The following is a 19,210-nucleotide window of genomic DNA, read 5'->3' as shown; positions in this document are numbered from 1 at the left end:
ACTCAGATGTGTCCTATTTCCCCTCCAATCTTTTACATATGAAGTAGGCAGGTCAAAATATGGATGGGTTTTCTATGCAGTAACATGATTTCCCAAAAGACGTATGCGTTTTTTACATAAAGAATACGGCTAAACAACGAAGAACGATCAAATAACAATTTCACTAGTAAATATTGTCTCGAGATAGGTTTGTTACACAACACACGCTACGTCATCTTGATCTTGATGTTTGAAAACTTTTAAAATTGTAGATTTGTTCGAATATTTTTTTTATCTCCCGCGTTGTAAATTTTCTAGAAAAGGAAAAAGATTTCCAAGTGAAAAATTGCTTTAGCTGTTCACAGCATTTAAAGAATGACATTATACTTTATAGATATAGATAGATTTTTAGAGAAAGATTATTGAATGAAAAGCGAAGGGAGCGAGTGTGGCCCTAGAAATAAAATATTTGGCAATGTTTTCCGTTACAATTCTTGTCGGAAGTAGGCAGTAGATATTGAGTAATCTCAGAAGCCCAGCAGCTGATCTGAGCGAAAATGGCGCTATACGCGAAGGGTACCGTTCTCAAGGCAAGTAATTATGCGGTATTTTTTTCATGTTACAACTAGAAAATTCATGACAATTTTTTGAATTTCCTTACAACCTTAGTTATTTTTGTCTCATATTATAGTTTTTGTTGTGATGTGGGAATTACATTTGGCTGTAGGAGAAGGGAGGTTCAAAATAGAACTTTTTTTTACAAAACCTAATAATTCTTCAATATTATAAGAATAATTATGATTTCAAGTTGATGTTGGTGCAGCAAGTTATATTACTATTAGTAATTGACAATAGATTATGTAAACTACATTTCTGCTAGTTCCATTTGGAAAATTTGCTAATAAGTAATTTTCATGTAAATTTTCTTAGGTCCCATTTTCTTAAAATTTAATGAACAGTTTGTAATATACTTAAATGAAAATCAGTAATCAGTGTTATTCAATTTGTTTGCAGCAATCATGGATTGTGGCTTGCGAAATGCAGGCTCGATGCTTTCACATCAGTCCATTGGCCATGGCTGCCCAGAAAGTAGCCATGAGCAAGTTAGATGCTTCCAGTTATCTACCTCATGCACAGCTCCAGGAAAAGTTGGAGATAGTTAAAAATCGTTTGAAGAGACCTATGACTCTTTCTGAGAAAATTCTTTATTCTCACTTGGATGATCCTAAGAAACAAGAAATTGTTCGTGGTCAAAGTTATCTTCGTCTCAGACCAGATAGAGTTGCGATGCAGGTAACATCACTTTTTTTCATTTCCTGGTGTTCATTCTTGAATTAAACACTTATATTTAATTCTTAATATAGGATGCAACTGCTCAAATGGCTATGTTGCAGTTTATCTCCTCTGGTTTGCCTCGTGTTGCAGTTCCATCAACTATTCACTGTGACCATTTAATTGAGGCTCAGACTGGTGGAGCTCACGATTTGGCACGTGCCATAGACATCAACAAAGAAGTATAACTTATTTTACATAGTACATGTCTTTGTTGTTGCTATTTTAAAATTGCTACTTAGGTATACAACTTTCTAAGCACAGCTGGTGCTAAATATGGTGTTGGCTTCTGGAAGCCTGGTTCAGGCATCATTCACCAAATCATCTTAGAAAACTATGCTTTCCCTGGTCTTCTTATGATTGGTACCGATTCCCACACCCCTAATGGAGGTGGTTTGGGAGGTCTCTGCATTGGTGTTGGCGGTGCTGATGCCGTCGATGTCATGGCGAACATTCCTTGGGAGCTTAAATGTCCTAAGGTATATACAAGAATAAGTCCTGTCTGATTGTATGACAATTCACGAGATGATTTTATTAATGTTAGGTTATTGGAGTGAAACTTACGGGAAAATTACACGGCTGGACCTCGCCTAAAGATGTTATTCTTAAAGTAGCAGGCATCTTGACAGTCAAAGGCAATCATCGATTCATATTTTATTCGTTTTTGTTTGTCCTAACAATTCGGTTGCCGTTGATCCCTAGGTGGTACTGGAGCGATTGTAGAATACTTTGGTCCAGGAGTTGATTCAATCTCCTGCACTGGTATGGCAACCATATGCAACATGGGGGCAGAAATTGGAGCTACTACATCCGTTTTCCCATACAATCATCGTATGCGAGACTATCTTGTTGCTACTGAACGAAAGGCGATTGCAGATGCAATTGACCCGTACGGCCGGGATTTGCTCTCTGCTGATGAAGATGCGCCTTATGACGAGATCATCGAGGTGACATATTTTCCCTAATCAATAAATATTTATTTTTACTTTTTTACTTATTTAATATTTTATGTTTAGCTGAACTTGTCTGAACTAGAGCCTCATGTCAATGGGCCTTTCACACCAGACTTGGCCAATCCTATCTCGAAATTGGGTGAAGAAGCCAAAAAGAATAGCTGGCCACTTGATGTCAAGGTTATTTCGAATATTTCATGCATATATTAAATTTTTCCTTCTACGAACTTTGTACCTCAAACGTAATATTGTATTTCGACAGGTTTCTCTTATTGGCAGTTGCACTAATTCTAGCTATGAGGACATGGGTCGATGTGCCAGCATCGCTCGAGAGGCGCTTAAACATGGATTGAAGGCCAAGTCCGCCTTCAATATTACTCCGGGATCCGAACAAATTCGTGCTACTATTGAACGCGACGGCATCGCTGAAGTATTTTATTTATAAAGTTTATTTCTAACTATATCAGAAATTCAGAATGTATAAACGTTTTAATTTTTGGAATGAAGACGCTACGAGAATTTGGTGGCGTTGTCCTTGCTAATGCTTGCGGTCCTTGTATTGGTCAATGGGATCGTAAAGATGTTAAAAAGGGCGAAAAGAATACCATTGTTACGTCCTACAATCGAAACTTTACTGCTCGTAACGATGCTAATCCTGCCACACACGCCTTTGTTACATCGCCAGAATTAACAACTGCCCTGGCCCTTGCTGGAACTTTGGATTTTGATCCACGAACTTCGAAACTTAAGGGTAACAATGCAATAACTACGTTTACTGAATACGAATTGTCATAACTTTTAAAAAATGTACAGGTGCTAACGGTGAAGAATTCTTACTGAGCGACCCGTTTGCGGATGAGTTGCCTGCTCGCGGATTCGATCCAGGCCAGGAAACCTATCAAGCCCCAGGGGATCCTACGAAAGTTACTGTTGACGTAGATCCCAAGTCCCTGCGTCTTCAACTGCTGGATCCCTTCAAGTCATGGGATGGCAAAGACCTAGAGAAGATGGTAGTTTTGATTAAAGTAAAGGGAAAGTGCACCACAGATCACATTTCAGCAGCTGGTCCATGGCTCAAGTATCGTGGTCATTTGGACAACATTTCTAATAATATGTTGATTACTGCAATTAATTCTGAAAATGGAGAAATGAACAAAGTGAGATAAATACTTTTCATCAATTGTAAGACACGGTAATAAAGATCATTTTGTTTTTGCAGGTTAGAAACCAAGTAACAAACGAATTTGGCGCTGTGCCAGAAACGGCTCGTTTCTACAAATCCAAAGGTGTTAACTGGGTCGTTGTTGGAGATGATAACTACGGCGAAGGATCTAGTCGAGAACATGCCGCATTGGAACCTCGTCATTTGGGAGGAAGAGCCATTATTGTAAAATCCTTCGCTCGCATCCACGAGACAAATTTGAAAAAGCAAGGAATGCTCCCACTTACATTCGCCGACCCTGCTGATTATGACCGCATTCAACCCTCTGATCGTCTTTCACTCCTCGAACTTGCCGATTTGGCACCAGGCAAACAAGTGAAATGCCAAATTCACCATGCCGATGGGTCTTCAGAGACAATTCATTTAAACCAAAGTATGAACGAACAGCAGATTGAATGGTTTAAAGCAGGAAGTGCTCTAAATAGGTAAAATTTTTACAGTTTAGTTGTAACTGGGAGAGTTCTAATTTTCTGTTTCCTCTTCTAGAATGAAGCAAGTCGCTGCCAGCAAGTAGATCGGAACCTGAACCCGTTGACTTAGTTTTAGGTTAAATTCATTGCAAAGTTGGTGTTTATTGTATGTAATTTAAAAATAGTCTTGAGAAATAGACAATTTATATCGAGTCGCTCTTTATTTTAATCGACATCGTCAAATTGACCTTGGATAGTTCCGAAACGACTAGGCTGTAGACTACATGACGACGCGTGTAACTGAGAAGGCAGGTTAAAATGATTTTCAACCCCATTGCTATTTGAAACATCAGATTTCAAAACAGGACCCGCCAGTTGGAATTCATCAGCTTCATAATCAGAAAATACTTCATCGTCCCATGATTCTTCAATTCCAGTTCCTGTGGTTGACGCAGTTATTTCACGCGAATCGTTGATTCCCTCATCAGATTCTACGAAAATATAAAAATTATGACATACATGCCCGTCGTTTTCCTTAAGAGGAAAAAAAAAAATTTATATACCTTCACTATGATCCCTGTCGTCTTCAGAAGCGACAGACGGGCTAATTCGTTCGTCGATCCTAATCTCTTTTTCGCCGAGAAAAAGAGATCCGCGGAGATTGCTGCATAAGTTAGAATGATTCGGAAGAAATTCACTAGGTTCAACTAAGTTCATCCATAAATCACACTTCACTAACCTATATGACAATAAGGAGTTTAAAAATTTAAGGGCATTATTAGAATAAAATTTTTTTTATCTACCTAGGTAGACTGGCTAAGTTGCATTCAATGGTTTCAATTCCAGCATGATAGAGATCTAAATGATTCAAGCTATGAAACTGTTCAAAAGATTTTGGAAGCATAGTTAACTTGTTGAATGACAAATTTATAAAGCAAAGGTTTTTGAGACATCCAAAATCTTTGGGCAATAGAACCATTTTACATGAACTGAGATCACAAGTTTCAAGCATTTCCAACACAGTGAAATTTTCAGAAGGCCAGAATAGATCCTGCAAAATTAGCTAAATGTTATTTGAGGGTATTTTAAATGAACACAGGAATATAATATTTACATTTCCTCTGGCCCTCATTTCCTTTAGGTTTGGTAGATTGTTCCATTCATACTCAAAGTTGGACAACTGTACATTACTGAGATCAAGTATGGAAAGTGAAGATGGCAGCAACTCGGGGATTTTCCAAAGAGTATTGTTACTTCCATAGAATGATGACTTGTGTAAACAAGTGTTTGCATTCACATTACCAAGATACAGTTCCTTGAGACTATACGCTGACTGAATGCAGTCTGGAACAGAAACTAAATTTACATTTTCTAAGTTGCAAATTTCTATGCTTTTCCATTTTGCTGTCTTTAAATGGGCATGAAATGATTTTTCTAGTGGATTGCAACTGAGATTCAGGTTACGAACTTTTTCCAACAATAAAATCCATTCAGGTAGTTTTCTCAATTGATTATGGCTGAGATCCAAATATTCTAATGTAGAAACACTTCCACATACATCTGTTATTTTGGAAAACTTATTTCTTGATAAATCCAGTAACTTAAGTCTTTTCAAATGAATCAACCAATCAATGCCACCCTCCAAATTGTTTTCTGATAGGTTCAATGAAGTACAAAACTGATATTTTTGAAGATATTCCGGCAGTGAACTAAGACATTTTTGTCTCCAATCAATTTGAAGAATCCATTGTTCTGATTCAGTGTTCAATGAATCAGGAATACCTTCTTGACAATGGAGCTTGGAAAGTTTCTTCGACATAGACAAGACGGGCTTTACATCAACCTCTTCCATTTCACTTCTACACGTTACTTCTTGCTTTATAATATCAGGTGTTGACATTTTTTTTGTGTTAACAACCCACAAAAGACAAAACTATCAATGATCTATGTTTGCCTACATAAATCACTCGCTGATTTTTATCGAACTGTCTAGGAACTTAGGAAGTAGAAACTGTCCAGTCCGTGGATTGTAGAGAATGGTAGGCTCTACCGCTCTAGGCTGCTGTACACGTACGTTGTCATTTCTTTCTTGTACCAATAATATCAAACCATACTCAAACGTTTGTAATTTAAAAAAATTGTTTTCGACGCCTTTTCTTTTTATATTTTTTTATGTTAGGCCTATTTTTAATAAATAATAATAATTTAGAAAAATACTTCGTATATGAAATCTCACTTTCCGCAGATGCGATGTCTAATTGTCTTATTTCCAACTTAATTTCATTCCAAGAACCAACTTATGGTAGCTATTATGACTGGAAGAAATAAATTGTTTCCTTATCCATAGACTACGAAGTTACGTTGTAGTTTATGATGCCTTATCTGTTCCTTACGTTAATACAGTAAAAAAAACAACAATATGAACAAACTTTAATATTTAATTACAACTAACAGCTATTGGTTGCAAATGAATAGAAGCTTGTTTTTAATTTTTTTATCATAATCTTATTCTGTGTCATCATCACTTGTTTCATCTAATACCTCTGGCGGTAAATCAATAAAATCTGTAAAATCAAAACATCACTGTAAAACCAGAATGCCGCTTTTGTTAATTGTTCAATTAAAAATTACCCCTGTTGCGATTACGTTCCTCATCCAATAGCGTCATATGTTGCTGTTGAACTTGAACAACTTCAGCACTGTCCTTACAAGCAGCGTATTTATCCAGAAGATCACGATTGAGTTCAATAAATGTTTTGCCCCATTTGAATTTGTCAAGATATTTTTTAGCCAAATTCTGATAACCTGTGGTCATAAACCGTTTCTTTAATACTTCTCAGTTTTTAATCATAGGAAAATTGATGCAATAAGTACCTGCAATATAAAACATAGCTGCAAATGCTTCTACACAAGAGAGCTTACATGGTTTCCCATAATTCACAGGATTTGCAGCAACCAAGTAAGGTAATAATCTAGGGTTTGCAGATTTCATTTTATGAAATGGGGTCTCATTAATTTTAGCCCAAGAACAGTCAACAACTGCTGCACCATGCTCACTTATGATTGCATGATCAGAAGGAGAAACACACTAGATGATAAAATTGCAATAATCCATATGATTTATCCCTTGGAGTAGATCTAAATACCTTCTCTCCCATGGGTGAGCAAACAAGACCATTGAATCTCTGACCAAGACGTAGAATTTTTACCATTCCTAACCGTGAAAGTTTCCTTCCTGAACATCTTTTAGGGTCACACTAAAAATTAAAAAAAATTATGATATAAACAATTTAAAACACAAAAATGGACAAAAAACCACCTGTTCTACATCCCACATAGCTACAGGAAATGAAGGTTGCTCATCACCATCCGAAACAGATCCATCACTACTTTCTAAATATACATGTAAAGAAGGAAAACAATGTGTTTAAGCTTATTCATCAAATATAATACCGTTATTAATTTCTTCTTCGCTCTCTGAAATACGCAATCGGTCGAAATCTGCAGATGAAACATCAGGTTGTTCTGACCACTCAGTTTTCCTAGAACGCACTGATTTAGTAGAGTTTTCTCCTTTCTTAACATCTCTACCCTTCTGTCTATGATGAGCTTGATCTCGAGGTTTACCCATATTTTTAAAGTATGGTTTGTGTTACTGTTACAGAAGTACAGAACAGTGCTTCATGCAAATTTTATTTTGACAACAAACAATCAAGCAGACAAACTAATGAAGGTTGCCAAATTGGGTCATAATCACTGTTAAAAAATCAAAACCCTCCTGGGAAATATTAAAGTGAGGTCAGATCGGTCAGAGCTTTAGAATGATAGTTATTAATAAATATAAAAATTGAACATTATAGTTATTCTATTATTCTTGTAGTCTGGTTCAGTAAAATTTGATTTGGGGGAAACCCGCAACCACAGATAAGGACCACGATAAAGACAACGGTGGTCTTTATCTGTGCCGCAACAATAAATGTAATTGAAATTAAATAAATAATAAAAAAGTAATAATAATTCTTTGTTTCATGTTATATCGTATTGTCAAATATAAACGTATTCGGAGATGGACTAAACGTATTCTACTTCAAGACACTATACAGTTCAGGACTTCAGGTCAAATGAACATTCCACTACAATGTTAAACTAATCAACAAAATTAATAATTAGTATGGGATCGAGTTAATTCAAATAAGAACCCGAAACTTTTAGGCTTGTCACAAGAACAACTAGAACAACCAAGAATACGTGTGGTGGGGTTCTGGTCGTTCCGCTGTACCTAAAACAACTTTCGAGCTTCGTTTCTCAAAGAATTTTAAACAGAGTTAACATCTTGAAAGCCCATGCTGAATAACAACTCAATAACAACAGAAGAAGTAGTCATAGAAAAAAAATTTTATTGCACGTATCTTTGGCACCTTTAAGGCGTCCTCGCGATATCTACAATAGACAAGTTCGGGATGCTGAGTTGCACAACCGCAAAATTAGGATCGTGCGCCAACGAGTTTTTGTAACGTTGTGGGGATAGTAGAAAGCGGGTTTTTTATTATTTAAGCATAGAATTACTTATCTAATCTTAGAAATGTTCAGGATTATCGTTGTTTAGAACATTCTGCTTTTTATAGAGTAATTTGAAATGTATAATTCAGCTTAGTTTACCCATTAAAATTAAAGAAAGTCCAAGCCTGGGATGCTGTTTAGTCTTTTCTTGTGTGTTTGAGCTTGTCACTTGTCAGCAGATCTGTCAAAAAACACAAGAAAAGACTAAACAGCATCCCAGGCTTGGACTTTCTTTAATTTTAATGGGTAAACTAAGCTGAATTATACATTTCAAATTACTCTATAAAAAGCAGAATGTTCTAAACAACGATAATCCTGAACATTTCTAAGATTAGATAAGTAATTCTATGCTTAAATAATAAAAAAACCCGCTTTCTACTATCCCCACAACGTTACAAAAACTCGTTGGCGCACGATCCTAATTTTGCGGTTGTGCAACTCAGCATCCCGAACTTGTCTATTATAAAAGCTAAGTAAGTTGGAAGAATGATTTTGATATTTCAAAGAAAATGATTTTGGCATTGAAAGAAATTTTCCGAATAATGTGGAATAGCGTTTTGTTTCATGTTTCATCAGTTGGTTGCGCTGACGTACATTTGATTTTTGAAAAAAGGGGGCAGGGGCGGGAAGGAGGTTCTTCAAAATCAATGAACAGGCGAAATAGAGACAGGGAAGCTCCCGGCTGGAACTGTTGCATTGAGAATGTAAACAATATAATATAATAATGAGATACGTATGTAATAATATAAACAATGAGTTTCGAAAATGCCGCAGAGGGTCAGGAAATATATTAGTGGCTTCACAATGCGAATTCATATTTCTCATTTCTTTGTGACAGCAATGAATCGGCAGAATTAATCGAAATGAAAACTACGATGTATCGGAATCTCCTGATCCTTTCGAATAAAATGAGTTTTGAGGGTCTTTTTCTACACCAATCGATTATCTTCATTTCCAATTTTATCTTGATGAACATAAGGCAGTAGTGAGTAGTGTAATATTTTTTTCAGAATCGTACCATTCAATACAATGCAAAAATATATTGAGAAAAAAACGTATTGAGTTACAAAATTAACAAAAAAGCTATCACCTTTCAATATTTCTTTATTTTTTCTCTTCAACAAAAAAAATGAATAATATTTATTAATCAAAATGACTCAAATATAACCAAACGCTGCAACGCGTCAGATTTTGCACACCGAAGAACCTTAAATCATTTGATTAGGCTATCATGGGAAGCCCTGTATGAAACGAAACAATGATAAAAAAAAACGATTCACAATGGCTGTAGTACACCCATCCATTAGATTAGTCCTAGACAACATAAACTGCGCCAGTAACATAGTCAACATGTAGGGAAAACCTTACCTTTTTCAAGCAATAAGCAGCTGTATTATGATTAATATATGTAAAAATTTTGTTTGATGGGACTTGCCTTGTATTGTTCTCTTTCAGCGAGACGGAGAGGACGAACCAACTACATTCACATAAACGCCCAGTTACTTAAAATTATGGTACACTATAGTGTGAGATTGGTGAAGATAGCGAAAGAAAGTAGAGCTGACCATCAGTGATTAAACGTACTTACGTGATTGACATTGCCGTTATCAAGTATAACGATTCGGATAGTCCGATCAATCAAGAATGAAAGAAAAAATTTTAAAAATGTCTACACTCACTTAGATGGCGCCTGCAAAGACCACGCATACTCGGGGAGAGAAAAGGGATGAATAAGTAGAAAAAAAGTAATTCATCTTTTTATGAAAAAAAAAAAAATCAATAATTATTAGTCATGATCGCGAGGGAGAATTAAAGAACGACATGTGAAGTTTTTTTTTCTACGAGGAATTTCAAAAGTTTTGAATAGTCCAGTTCAAATTCCCTACCGGAAGCGCGGTGGCATCATCGGAAAACCAAGAGGGGCACCATATGGAGAGAATCCTCCAGGCATGCCTTAATATGGGAAAAACAAAAATCAATTTTGAGACGATTACCTTATTACATGAAGATATGTTAGAAGTTACCAGGATGCATGTGCGGTGCTCGGAGAAGTCCCATAGGGGCCATTCCCATTTGCATATGCGGGGGGAGCGCCATGTGTGTCATAGGCATCGGGATCATCATCCCGGCTGGGAGATGGCCCATTGGCAAGCCCATTTGTCCGCTGCTTACAGAGCTGACAGGAGTAACAGTAGCACTTTGTGGGCTGGCAATCGATACCTGAGGCATACTTGTAGGTACAGCGCTTCTTTGATATCGATGGCACCTGGCTCGCAACTCTTCCTAATATGTCATTTAATTTGTTAGTTTTTCCCCCTCACAAATGTGTATTATAAGACTTGCCAATGAGAGATCCTCTTCTGGGTGCATTATTTTGCTGGAACCAGCTTGAGTAGCAATGACACCTGACTTTTTTGGAACAGTTGATTCACCAACAATAGTTGCCCCAGCACCACCAGAACTATTAATAACAATTAACAGTTAGTAATTTTGAAGAAAGCAATGGTTCATAATTCTAACTACAAAAATTATATGAGACATGTACCCATATGCAGCAAATGCTGGTTTGGAGGCACTGTTGCTTGATGAAGGACTACTAGAGGATGCAAAAAGAGGCTTAGATGGTGTCTGAGGTGATGAAACCGCCCCACCAGGGAGAGGCATTTGTGGCACAGATCCCATCATTGGTAAGGGTAAATGTCCTAAGTATGGATTCATGGGACCCATTCCCATGAAAGGAGATGCAAGCATTGGGGTTATCGGCATGGTTCCAATGGATTGAATACTTGGTGTTGATGATTCTTGAACTGCAGGTTGAGCTGTCTTTGCCCGTTTTGCTGAAGAACCTCCTTCTTCATCACTACTGTCTGCACCTGCAGCAGTTGTAATTCTGCCAGCTACAATAACACCAACATTAATTTTATTAATACATCAATCAAATAAATGAAGACCTTAAAAAACTACCTTGTTTTTGGGCTTCATGATCTCTAATATCAGATTCTGGGATTCCTTCCATGCCATAAATTTCTATTTCAATGTTTCCTCTGTTGGGAAGAGAGTTCGGCACTCGGTCAAGTGTTTCTTTGTGTACCTTAAGTCAAGATTTAAATGAAATTGCAACATGAATTTAACCAAAAATGTTTATATTATTAGTAGTTATTGGATCGGGGTAACAACCTGCATGCAGTGTATAGATAGTCCAGGTCCTGTATAAAGTTTTTTGTGGCATATATGACACTTGAAATGTTTAGCTTTCTGATGTTGTAAAAGAATTTTTTCATCATCGAAGTCTCGATTGCAATACCAGCACCAAGGTTTTGAAGGCTTTTTCTTCTTTCTCCCCATTGCGATACCAAATAGTTTTCTTTAGAAGATTGGATACTCTTTTAATTTAAGATGAACCTTCAGAAAAACCTTTAATGGCCGACTGCTTACGGCATTAAACCTTCATGTATCATGTCACATATTCACAATAGCCAGAAACTATTGGTTGATCCCTAAACACACGTGTATACTCCCTTCGCTTTATTGGCATTCATGTTCATGCAGAGCTGGGCTGGGCCAGAGCTATGCTGGGCTGGGCCAGAGCTATGCTGGGCTACATGCCTTCATCATGGCGTCAAATTCAAATTCCATAAATACTTGTATCCGTATCATATTCTCCATCACATCCAGATTCGAAATTTTATGCAGAATGCAGAATAGAAGGGATTTTCCTTAAGATAAAGTACTTAGAGTTATTTGCGATAATCTAATAATATCTTACATAGTAAATCACGTTACTAAAATGTATTAAAAGATTTATTTTTCTCTTTAACTATACTGAGTTGGCAAATTTTCCAGTATTTTATTTTCATCCGAATTACACAAGAATAAATGAGTTTCGAGTAATTTCAAAGGTCAAATATAGTATCGTCATCACTACCATACTTGAAAATTGATGACTTGGTGTTGGCAGAAGAATTAGTGTTTTCTTTGAAAGTAGAGGATATTATTGGAGATCCTATAATGGAAGGAATTTCTTCGCATGAATCATTTTTTGGATCGGGAAATGAAGTCGACATTTCAGGACAAACATTTGTTAACATTTCTGTGTCTTTCTCGTTGACGTTAACGGCTTTTAAAAGGCTACCATTGTCGTATTCTGTAGTGCTTGCAGCTGTACAATCAAAAGTTTTTTCTTTCGACCTAGATGATGAGCAAATTTTTTCCTTAGAAAATCGAATTTTTTTAGATGGTTGTGATTGCCCATCATCGAATTGTTTCCTCTTCACACCGCATTCATTTTCTTCATTTACAAATAAATCACTCTTCTCTTGGTTTTGTATATGAATATTTGCTAAAATCGCTTGAGTTTGAGCAATGTGGGTTTCGCTACAAACCAAATCCTTGCGGAACTCAAAAGGATCAGCATCACAATTCTCGATCTGCAAGGCAGCAATTTCTTCCATACGTTTCATTTCAGAATTCAGTAATTCCTCTAATCCCAAGCGTTTTAAAACTAGGTCGACTAAAAAAAAATAAACAATAAAAATAAACTTTTTTTTTTAAATTTTTATGCGCCATTGCTTACTTTGACGTTGATACTCCATCATAGCATCAGAGGGAAATGAAGAGTGAAGACAGTTATCAGCCGAAATCAGTGCGGCAGATTGCATTGAGCTTTCCATTAAAGTCACAACAACAACTGCGTCCATAACGGTAACTTCCTCCCGGAACATCAATCTAAATACGACAGCGTACTCAATTACATCGAAAAGCAAGTTAAAAAACAAACAAAACAAACACAATACCTTGCGTGACCTTGCGCTAACCTGGAAACAATACAATTAAAGTTATTAATAAGATGCGGAGATATCCATTATAAGTATGCATGTATACTTTATAAAATATATACATATAATAATAGAAAGCAGTTTTTTTTCAAAATTTCCTACACGATTTAAAGAAACTTAGAAATGAGCAAAGAATACGAGACCTTATCATGCTCTCCAGCATTCTCACAGTGGTCCGAGCGGCGTTTCGATCGTCAGCCTGTCGTTGAGCGTAGTAATATTTCGATAGGATTTGATTAGCAGCTGGAGTAAGAGACGGTCTCAAGTTTTTTATGAGGCCGAAATACGACTTCATCATTTCAAAAGGCCAAAGAGACTTATCGTCACTAGTTGTATCGTTCCCATTAAGTATGTGTTGGGCAACAATTTGGTCCCAAGCGTAGTCTTTACCGTCTATAAGGATAAGAATGAGATCGAATCGGGAAAGAAGAGGACTGGCCAAGCCAGCATTCACACTCAAATTAAGGCTGGTGTCGTAATGACCCCCCTTGGCATTTGTAGCAGCTATGATTGAGCAACGGGTACTCAACTTGCATACCATTCCGGCCTATAAATCAAAGGAAATGATGTTGCTAGGTTATTTCTTCATTTTTTCTCTCTCTTTGGCTCTTTGGCCCCCATTCATTTCAGTTATGAAAGTAGAAATTTAAATAAAATTACCTTGGCTACACTAATGGTTTGTTGTTCCATGGCTTCGTGTATCGATGCTCGGTCTCTTTCCTGGATGGAACTAAACTCATCGATACAGCACACTCCTCCGTCCGCTAACACAAGTGCTCCTGCTTCTAAATGCCATAGTCCAGAGTCCTACATTGCCATCCAAAATCATACAGCAATTGAATAAATTTTAGTATGTTCCATAGACGGATTACCTTAACTGCAGAAACTGTAAGGCCGGCACTAGTTGTTCCAATCCCAGTGGTGAGGATTGAACGGGGACTAAGTTTGCATATGTACTTCAAGATTTGTGATTTTCCTGCCCCTAAAATCAAATATTGGATTAATTGGAAGATAAGTTGGGTTTGTCGGTCTGAGTAATATACCCGGATCCCCGACAAGGAGTAAATGAGATTCCCCCCTTGCTTTGGTTCCAGAATCGTCCCTTCTTGTGACTCCTCCAGCAAGAACAATGGCAGCTAAAAAAAAAAGTCATTATTTTTTATAATAAATGGTTACAGCTGACGGAATATAGCTTGCTGTAGAAGGAAGGAGAAATGCACGAACAGTCAGTACCTGCCAGTTTGACTATGTAAAGTCCGTAAATCTGCGTAGATCATAATAATAATTAGCTAGGTCTTCAGGAACAGAAAAAAATATTTTATGTATAATATCTCACCTGAGGACAGAATGATGACAAAATAATATTTCGGCCAACTAGAGGACATGTGGCATATTTCTGCCAAAATTTTTTAAATCCATCGTTTAACTCCTCGTTTACAACGCTGTTTAAAACTTTAGCTTCATTCATGACCTCGATAAAATTTCCTTTGAGGACGAGTTCTAAAACCGATCTTTGACCCCGGACAAACGGCTGCCAACGGCGCTTTACCAATCCACTAAATATTTCCTTGGACATTTAAAATGATCCATGTAAATTGCTTTTGCATTTTAGAAGCTTACCAAACAATTATGTCATCTCCTGGTTTGCACTGGTCAACTAAATCATCTTCTAAAGTAACCCAAAGAGAAGTGGGAACTGTTCCAACAGCAAGTTTGTGAACTGGTTCTTGCAATTTAATTTCTTGATAATCTTTTCGGTATGTTGGTGTTGACTTTTCGACAGGCTGATATGCAGTAGACTTGCAATTTATTACAGAATTTGGGCATTGAGGTGGAGTTTTGATTATGTAATACTGATCATAATCAGCTTTTACCAAAAATTCATGTCCACACTTTTTGCATTTGAATTCTTTCTGATATTCTAAAACTCTTTGCTGAGTTGTTCTTATCACTGTACCTTGAATGCAAAGGAATTTTCCATGATCCTTTAGCTTTGGCATAGTAGATCTATGAACTTCTGGACAGTGAGGTAACCCTGTCACACGAAAGTGAATGTTTTCTTTGGGAACTAATTCCATTTGTTCATCGTCTTCTAGGGATGCGTGCAATTGTTTTGCAGCTTTAACTAATGCAGCATCATAAATAGGGAGGTGCTTTGAAGAATTGGAAAGTATTGCTTCACAGAGTTTAGGATAAGTCTCCAACAGTAGCACAAAGCTAATAAAAAATTTCAAAATAAATGTCATATCATAATAAATGTTATGATCTTGAAACAAAATTTACTTACTGGACTACAACAGAGTAATGTAGTTCAACATCTTGGGCTTCTAATATTGAAATCAAATCTTGTCTATGTTGATTCAAAACATATTTAATAACAAGTTCTTCAATTCCCCAACAATAAGATATATTAATATACATCAAAGCAATTGATATTAATTCAAAGACTTCTATACATCACAACATACCTGACAAATTTGAGTGTGCAGTAGACATACAATTCGAATCAGTGAGATCCATCACCATTACTTTTTTTTTATTACTATAATTCAATCAACCACTCTACAACATTCATTGATGTGAAAACAAAAAATCACGTGAAACTATTCGAGTCAGTTACTCAGTTTTCGAGTCCCGCCTTTTTGTGTAATTTTCACATTTCCAAATATATGTCGTCTGTTACTTGAAAAAAAGTCTTGCCATGTTGCCACATGTAATATAATGTAGCGTTTTCAATCATTAATATCTCGGCTTCTAAGCCGAATATTTAAAAAACATTAAAACGGTTTGAAGAGACGGGCTATCCCATCATTTTAAACCAATTGGATTATTTTTAGGTGCAGCAGTTGACGAGAAAACTGCTGCACAAAAAACGAAAAAAAGTCCAAATTTCGGCTACCCCCTCTCAGTTTTTTTTTAAATATCTCCCAAACTACAAAAGCTAGGCGATTGCGGTTTTTAGCAATCGACTTAGCGAAAAATTTTGCACAAAACCCATTTATTTGTTTATTTTTAGAACCCCCAGCGAAGATTTCCGCTAAATAAAAAAACCCCCAAACGGTCTCTTTGAGTGGCGGATCGCTTGTTAAAACACATACCATGGTATATGCATAGACAAAGATCACTGGTTGATGCTGTCCATAAGAAAATTAACATGGCCAACTGTCGCCAGAATTCTTGCTACTCTTCCTCCGATTTTCCCGATTCTGTTTTGCTTGTCCTGCCCTCTAGTGTACGTTTTGTTCTCTACACTCTGCTTACATCTATTCCATTGCAATCATTCAATTGATTTCTCTGCTTTTGCAATTGGCAAACGTCAAAATTTAATACAAAATGACTTTTAAGTAAAAATTTGGATGAAAAAATTACCTAGAACTTTTAAACGCCAGCAAAGAATTTTACCAAGACAGAAGGAAAACAACTTTCGTCTGCAACACCCTTGCTAGCCACGGTGCAGTACAGCAGTTTATCCGCTAGGGGCAGGACAAGCAAAACAGAAACTCGGGGTCAGTAGGGATAGGGCTAAAAGGATAGGACATGCGAAACCAGTCTTCTTTATCTATGGTATATGAGTGGATGGTATGGTCACGCAAGAATTTTCCCATAAGGCTAGATCCTCGGGTTTTCAGGTTTTTTTTCAAAGTCCTTGGCCCTGGTAAATTGTGCTGCCACCTAGCGTAGCGTTACTGAGTCGTGTTGTCTTGAATTGTGCTTTCAAAAAGGGTTTATTATTGGCAATTTTTCAATATGAGTAAGTAATTGGTAGCCAAGTTGGAAGAGCGTCGAGCTCCCAAATGAAGGGATTCAGGTTCAAATCAGCAATCATATTTTTCTTTTTTTCTATATTTTTAAAGTGAAATTGATAGAATACCTAGATTCTGTAAAAAATGCGAGTTTTTTCACATTTTTTTTTACAAAATCCTAATTGGTTTTCTTTCGCTAGGACATAAAAAACGTGTTCAGACATAGTTCTGGAGAAAATCCGCTTGGTGGCACTCCATATACCAGGGCAACCTGGGATCAAGCCTTATGGGAAAATTCTAGTGCGTGAACATACCATCCCCTCATATACAATGCACATACCATGAGTCCATGGCCATGCAGAGCTATAGCATGGACTACTAAAGCTAGAGGACGGGACCCTCGTCCTATCCCGCCGTGTTATAGCTTGTCGGGTGGATTTTTAATCATAATTTTTGAAGAAGGGTCAATCGATAGATATTTAAAAAGCTATTATAAGTATCCAATGCACATTTCTTGTGAAGATATTAAATTAAAAGATATTTGCGTTTTAATTTTGAGAGGACGGGAGAGGTGTTCGTTGGTTGTCTCCACCTAGCGCTAAGAATTCTAAACTCTTCCATGGTTTTTAGAAAGAAAACAAACAGAATCCAGAGAATCACCAGAGAATCACAGATAGCAGACGCACCTAATCATAACAAACCAAAACAAAACCAGAGAATCACAGAGTGGTCAACCAACAATCACCGCTAGGCGGCGACAACCAACGAACACCTACGTCAATTTCTAATTAAAATATCATCGAAGTTAAATATTTGCCGCATAGGGATAATTTAATAGACTATAGCTCATTTCTAAAGCTCTACTGATTACAGTAACAAAAAAATGGTAGCCGACATAGGAGTTGACGAATTGACCCGTCCTCTAGCTTTAGTAGTCCATGGCTATAGAATACTGGTAGCGCCACTGCCATGTTAACTCCTCCTCTCGGAAATTTTCTCTGGATTGAAGCCAACTTTAGCAATCGATAGTGAAAATCGGAGCTAAGATATCGATCTCGACCCTTTACCACTCCTCCACTTTTCCCTTCATTCCTATACCATTCCTATACCCTATTTCCCCACACATCCGCCGTGGCGCTTATAGCTACGGGACAGGGCAGGCAAGCAGGCTTCACTTCCAGAGAAAAAAAGCAATGGAAGGGCTCGCCATATGAGTGGCGATACCAGTATTCTATAGTTCTGGTCCTTGGCAGAAGAGGGGATTTTCTTTGGGGCTGAAGCCAACTTTACGAATCGATAGTGAAAATCAAAGCTAAGATATCGATCTCGACCCTTCCCACTCCTCCCCTTTTCCCTCAATTCCTATTCCCCACTTCCCCACACACCCGCCGTGGCGCTTTCCACTACAACCTTTTAGTAAAGGGATTTTCTGGCACGGGTCTATGTCCATTGAAACGTGAGCGGCAGACTGGGCATGTAGTTGCCCTAGACCCCTCCAATGTTTCCACGCACATCAAGCAGAAAATTTGACCGCAAGGTGTGATGATTGTGTTAGGCACTTGGAGGCAACACACTGGGCAGTGGTCCTCGTGATTTACTTCGGGGCGTTGAATAGGAACTTCCTGGTCTCTATCCGCTGCTTCTCCATCCACCAAATTATCTTCATCTTCGGAATCTTCAAATTTGGAATCGACATCTAGGAGTAGTCGGCGGTTTTGTTGAAATCTCGCCATGATACGAGCTCATCGATTCATAAAGTTGGCTTCTTGAGCAACAAAAAAACCTTGAAATCTATTTCTGACATCTCCGTCGCTGGAAGAATCATCTGAATCCAGAAATCCAGGCGGCATTGGGACAGGGTGATCCGCAACACGATCCGGGTTAGGCGGCTGATCCGCAACACGAGCTAGGGCCACGCCGACCTAAAAAAATTTGAAGATTTGCTTGGTTATTTTGTGTGGGTCGGCATTTCTTGAAAATGTTTACCCATAAAGAACCACGAGCCAGGATGTGCGGCTCCAATAAGGTCGTTAAAGGCCCCATGGCTCGCCTCCCATCACGTTGTTTATTCGATTCGTGTCCATGAACAGACAGAATCGTTGGGGGGGGGGGGGAATTCACTCGAGCCAGAAGGATCGGTTTTTATAATCAATAAATTAGCGGACACGCATTGTTT

The 19,210-nt window shown here is 37.5% G+C and overlaps 4 protein-coding genes across 5 annotated transcripts; 1 reads left to right on the top strand and 3 right to left on the bottom strand.

The window, feature by feature from the left end:
• Positions 1-450: 450 nt before the first annotated feature.
• On the top strand, positions 451-4,108 carry LOC124314013 (probable aconitate hydratase, mitochondrial). Its single transcript, XM_046778956.1, has 12 exons — positions 451-569; positions 994-1,272; positions 1,344-1,493; positions 1,554-1,790; positions 1,856-1,946; positions 2,014-2,258; positions 2,328-2,444; positions 2,527-2,694; positions 2,772-3,015; positions 3,078-3,421; positions 3,484-3,911; positions 3,973-4,108. Exons 1-12 carry the CDS (start codon positions 537-539, stop codon positions 3,998-4,000), a joined length of 2,364 nt encoding a protein of 787 aa, XP_046634912.1. The 5' UTR covers positions 451-536; the 3' UTR covers positions 4,001-4,108.
• Positions 4,099-7,690, bottom strand: LOC124314102 (18S rRNA aminocarboxypropyltransferase-like). Of its 2 annotated transcripts, XM_046779141.1 has the most exons (7): positions 7,350-7,690; positions 7,216-7,289; positions 7,043-7,153; positions 6,771-6,984; positions 6,528-6,701; positions 6,422-6,460; positions 4,099-4,387 (listed from the first exon to the last, which is right to left on the bottom strand). In XM_046779141.1, exons 1-7 carry the CDS (start codon positions 7,525-7,527, stop codon positions 4,122-4,124), a joined length of 1,056 nt encoding a protein of 351 aa, XP_046635097.1. In that variant the 5' UTR covers positions 7,528-7,690; the 3' UTR covers positions 4,099-4,121. The 2 variants fall into 2 exon arrangements, with proteins under 2 accessions (XP_046635097.1, XP_046635096.1); XM_046779140.1 differs by lacking the exons at positions 6,422-6,460; positions 6,528-6,701; positions 6,771-6,984; ... (1 more) ...; positions 7,216-7,289; positions 7,350-7,690 and adding exons at positions 4,460-4,635; positions 4,700-4,947; positions 5,011-5,989.
• Positions 7,691-9,876: 2,186 nt separating this feature from the next.
• On the bottom strand, positions 9,877-11,916 carry LOC124314166 (BUB3-interacting and GLEBS motif-containing protein ZNF207-like). The gene is made up of 6 exons (XM_046779268.1): positions 11,634-11,916; positions 11,421-11,547; positions 11,002-11,353; positions 10,800-10,917; positions 10,481-10,739; positions 9,877-10,409 (listed from the first exon to the last, which is right to left on the bottom strand). The coding sequence occupies exons 1-6, from the start codon at positions 11,799-11,801 to the stop codon at positions 10,339-10,341; spliced, it is 1,095 nt and encodes a 364-aa protein (XP_046635224.1). The 5' UTR covers positions 11,802-11,916; the 3' UTR covers positions 9,877-10,338.
• Positions 11,917-12,288: 372 nt separating this feature from the next.
• LOC124313999 (DNA helicase MCM9-like) lies at positions 12,289-15,960 on the bottom strand. Its single transcript, XM_046778937.1, has 12 exons — positions 15,760-15,960; positions 15,579-15,675; positions 14,912-15,508; positions 14,628-14,847; positions 14,525-14,555; positions 14,335-14,427; positions 14,164-14,273; positions 13,952-14,098; positions 13,435-13,838; positions 13,250-13,270; positions 13,030-13,181; positions 12,289-12,966 (listed from the first exon to the last, which is right to left on the bottom strand). The coding sequence occupies exons 1-12, from the start codon at positions 15,815-15,817 to the stop codon at positions 12,350-12,352; spliced, it is 2,547 nt and encodes an 848-aa protein (XP_046634893.1). The 5' UTR covers positions 15,818-15,960; the 3' UTR covers positions 12,289-12,349.
• Positions 15,961-19,210: the final 3,250 nt, after the last annotated feature.

The sequence above is a fragment of the Daphnia pulicaria genome, chromosome 10 (genome assembly GCF_021234035.1).
Source record: "Daphnia pulicaria isolate SC F1-1A chromosome 10, SC_F0-13Bv2, whole genome shotgun sequence".
In the NCBI taxonomy this organism is placed as follows: Eukaryota; Metazoa; Arthropoda; class Branchiopoda; order Diplostraca; family Daphniidae; genus Daphnia; species Daphnia pulicaria.
This window is presented reverse-complemented; position numbering and strand designations above follow the sequence as displayed.

Excerpts from the sequence above, each read along its gene's own strand:
- LOC124314166 (XM_046779268.1), bottom strand. The coding sequence starts at position 11,801 with ATGGGGAGAAAGAAGAAAAAGCCTTCAAAACCTTGGTGCTGGTATTGC. Across the intron at positions 11,354-11,420 it reads TCATGAAGCCCAAAAACAAG|CTGGCAGAATTACAACTGCT; the intron begins GTAGTTTTTTAA and ends GTGTTATTGTAG. Across the intron at positions 10,740-10,799 it reads CAGAAGAGGATCTCTCATTG|GAAGAGTTGCGAGCCAGGTG; the intron begins GCAAGTCTTATA and ends ATGACATATTAG.
- LOC124313999 (XM_046778937.1), bottom strand. The coding sequence starts at position 15,817 with ATGGTGATGGATCTCACTGATTCGAATTGTATGTCTACTGCACACTCA. Across the intron at positions 14,848-14,911 it reads GGAGATGACATAATTGTTTG|TGGATTGGTAAAGCGCCGTT; the intron begins GTAAGCTTCTAA and ends GGAAATATTTAG. Across the intron at positions 13,271-13,434 it reads ATGCTGGAGAGCATGATAAG|GTTAGCGCAAGGTCACGCAA; the intron begins GTCTCGTATTCT and ends TATTGTTTCCAG.
- LOC124314102 (XM_046779140.1), bottom strand. The coding sequence starts at position 5,796 with ATGTCAACACCTGATATTATAAAGCAAGAAGTAACGTGTAGAAGTGAA. Across the intron at positions 4,948-5,010 it reads AAATGAGGGCCAGAGGAAAT|GATCTATTCTGGCCTTCTGA; the intron begins GTAAATATTATA and ends CTAATTTTGCAG. Across the intron at positions 4,636-4,699 it reads AACTTAGCCAGTCTACCTAG|GTTAGTGAAGTGTGATTTAT; the intron begins GTAGATAAAAAA and ends ATTGTCATATAG.
- LOC124314013 (XM_046778956.1), top strand. The coding sequence starts at position 537 with ATGGCGCTATACGCGAAGGGTACCGTTCTCAAG. Across the intron at positions 1,947-2,013 it reads AGGCATCTTGACAGTCAAAG|GTGGTACTGGAGCGATTGTA; the intron begins GCAATCATCGAT and ends GTTGATCCCTAG. Across the intron at positions 2,695-2,771 it reads AACGCGACGGCATCGCTGAA|ACGCTACGAGAATTTGGTGG; the intron begins GTATTTTATTTA and ends TTTGGAATGAAG.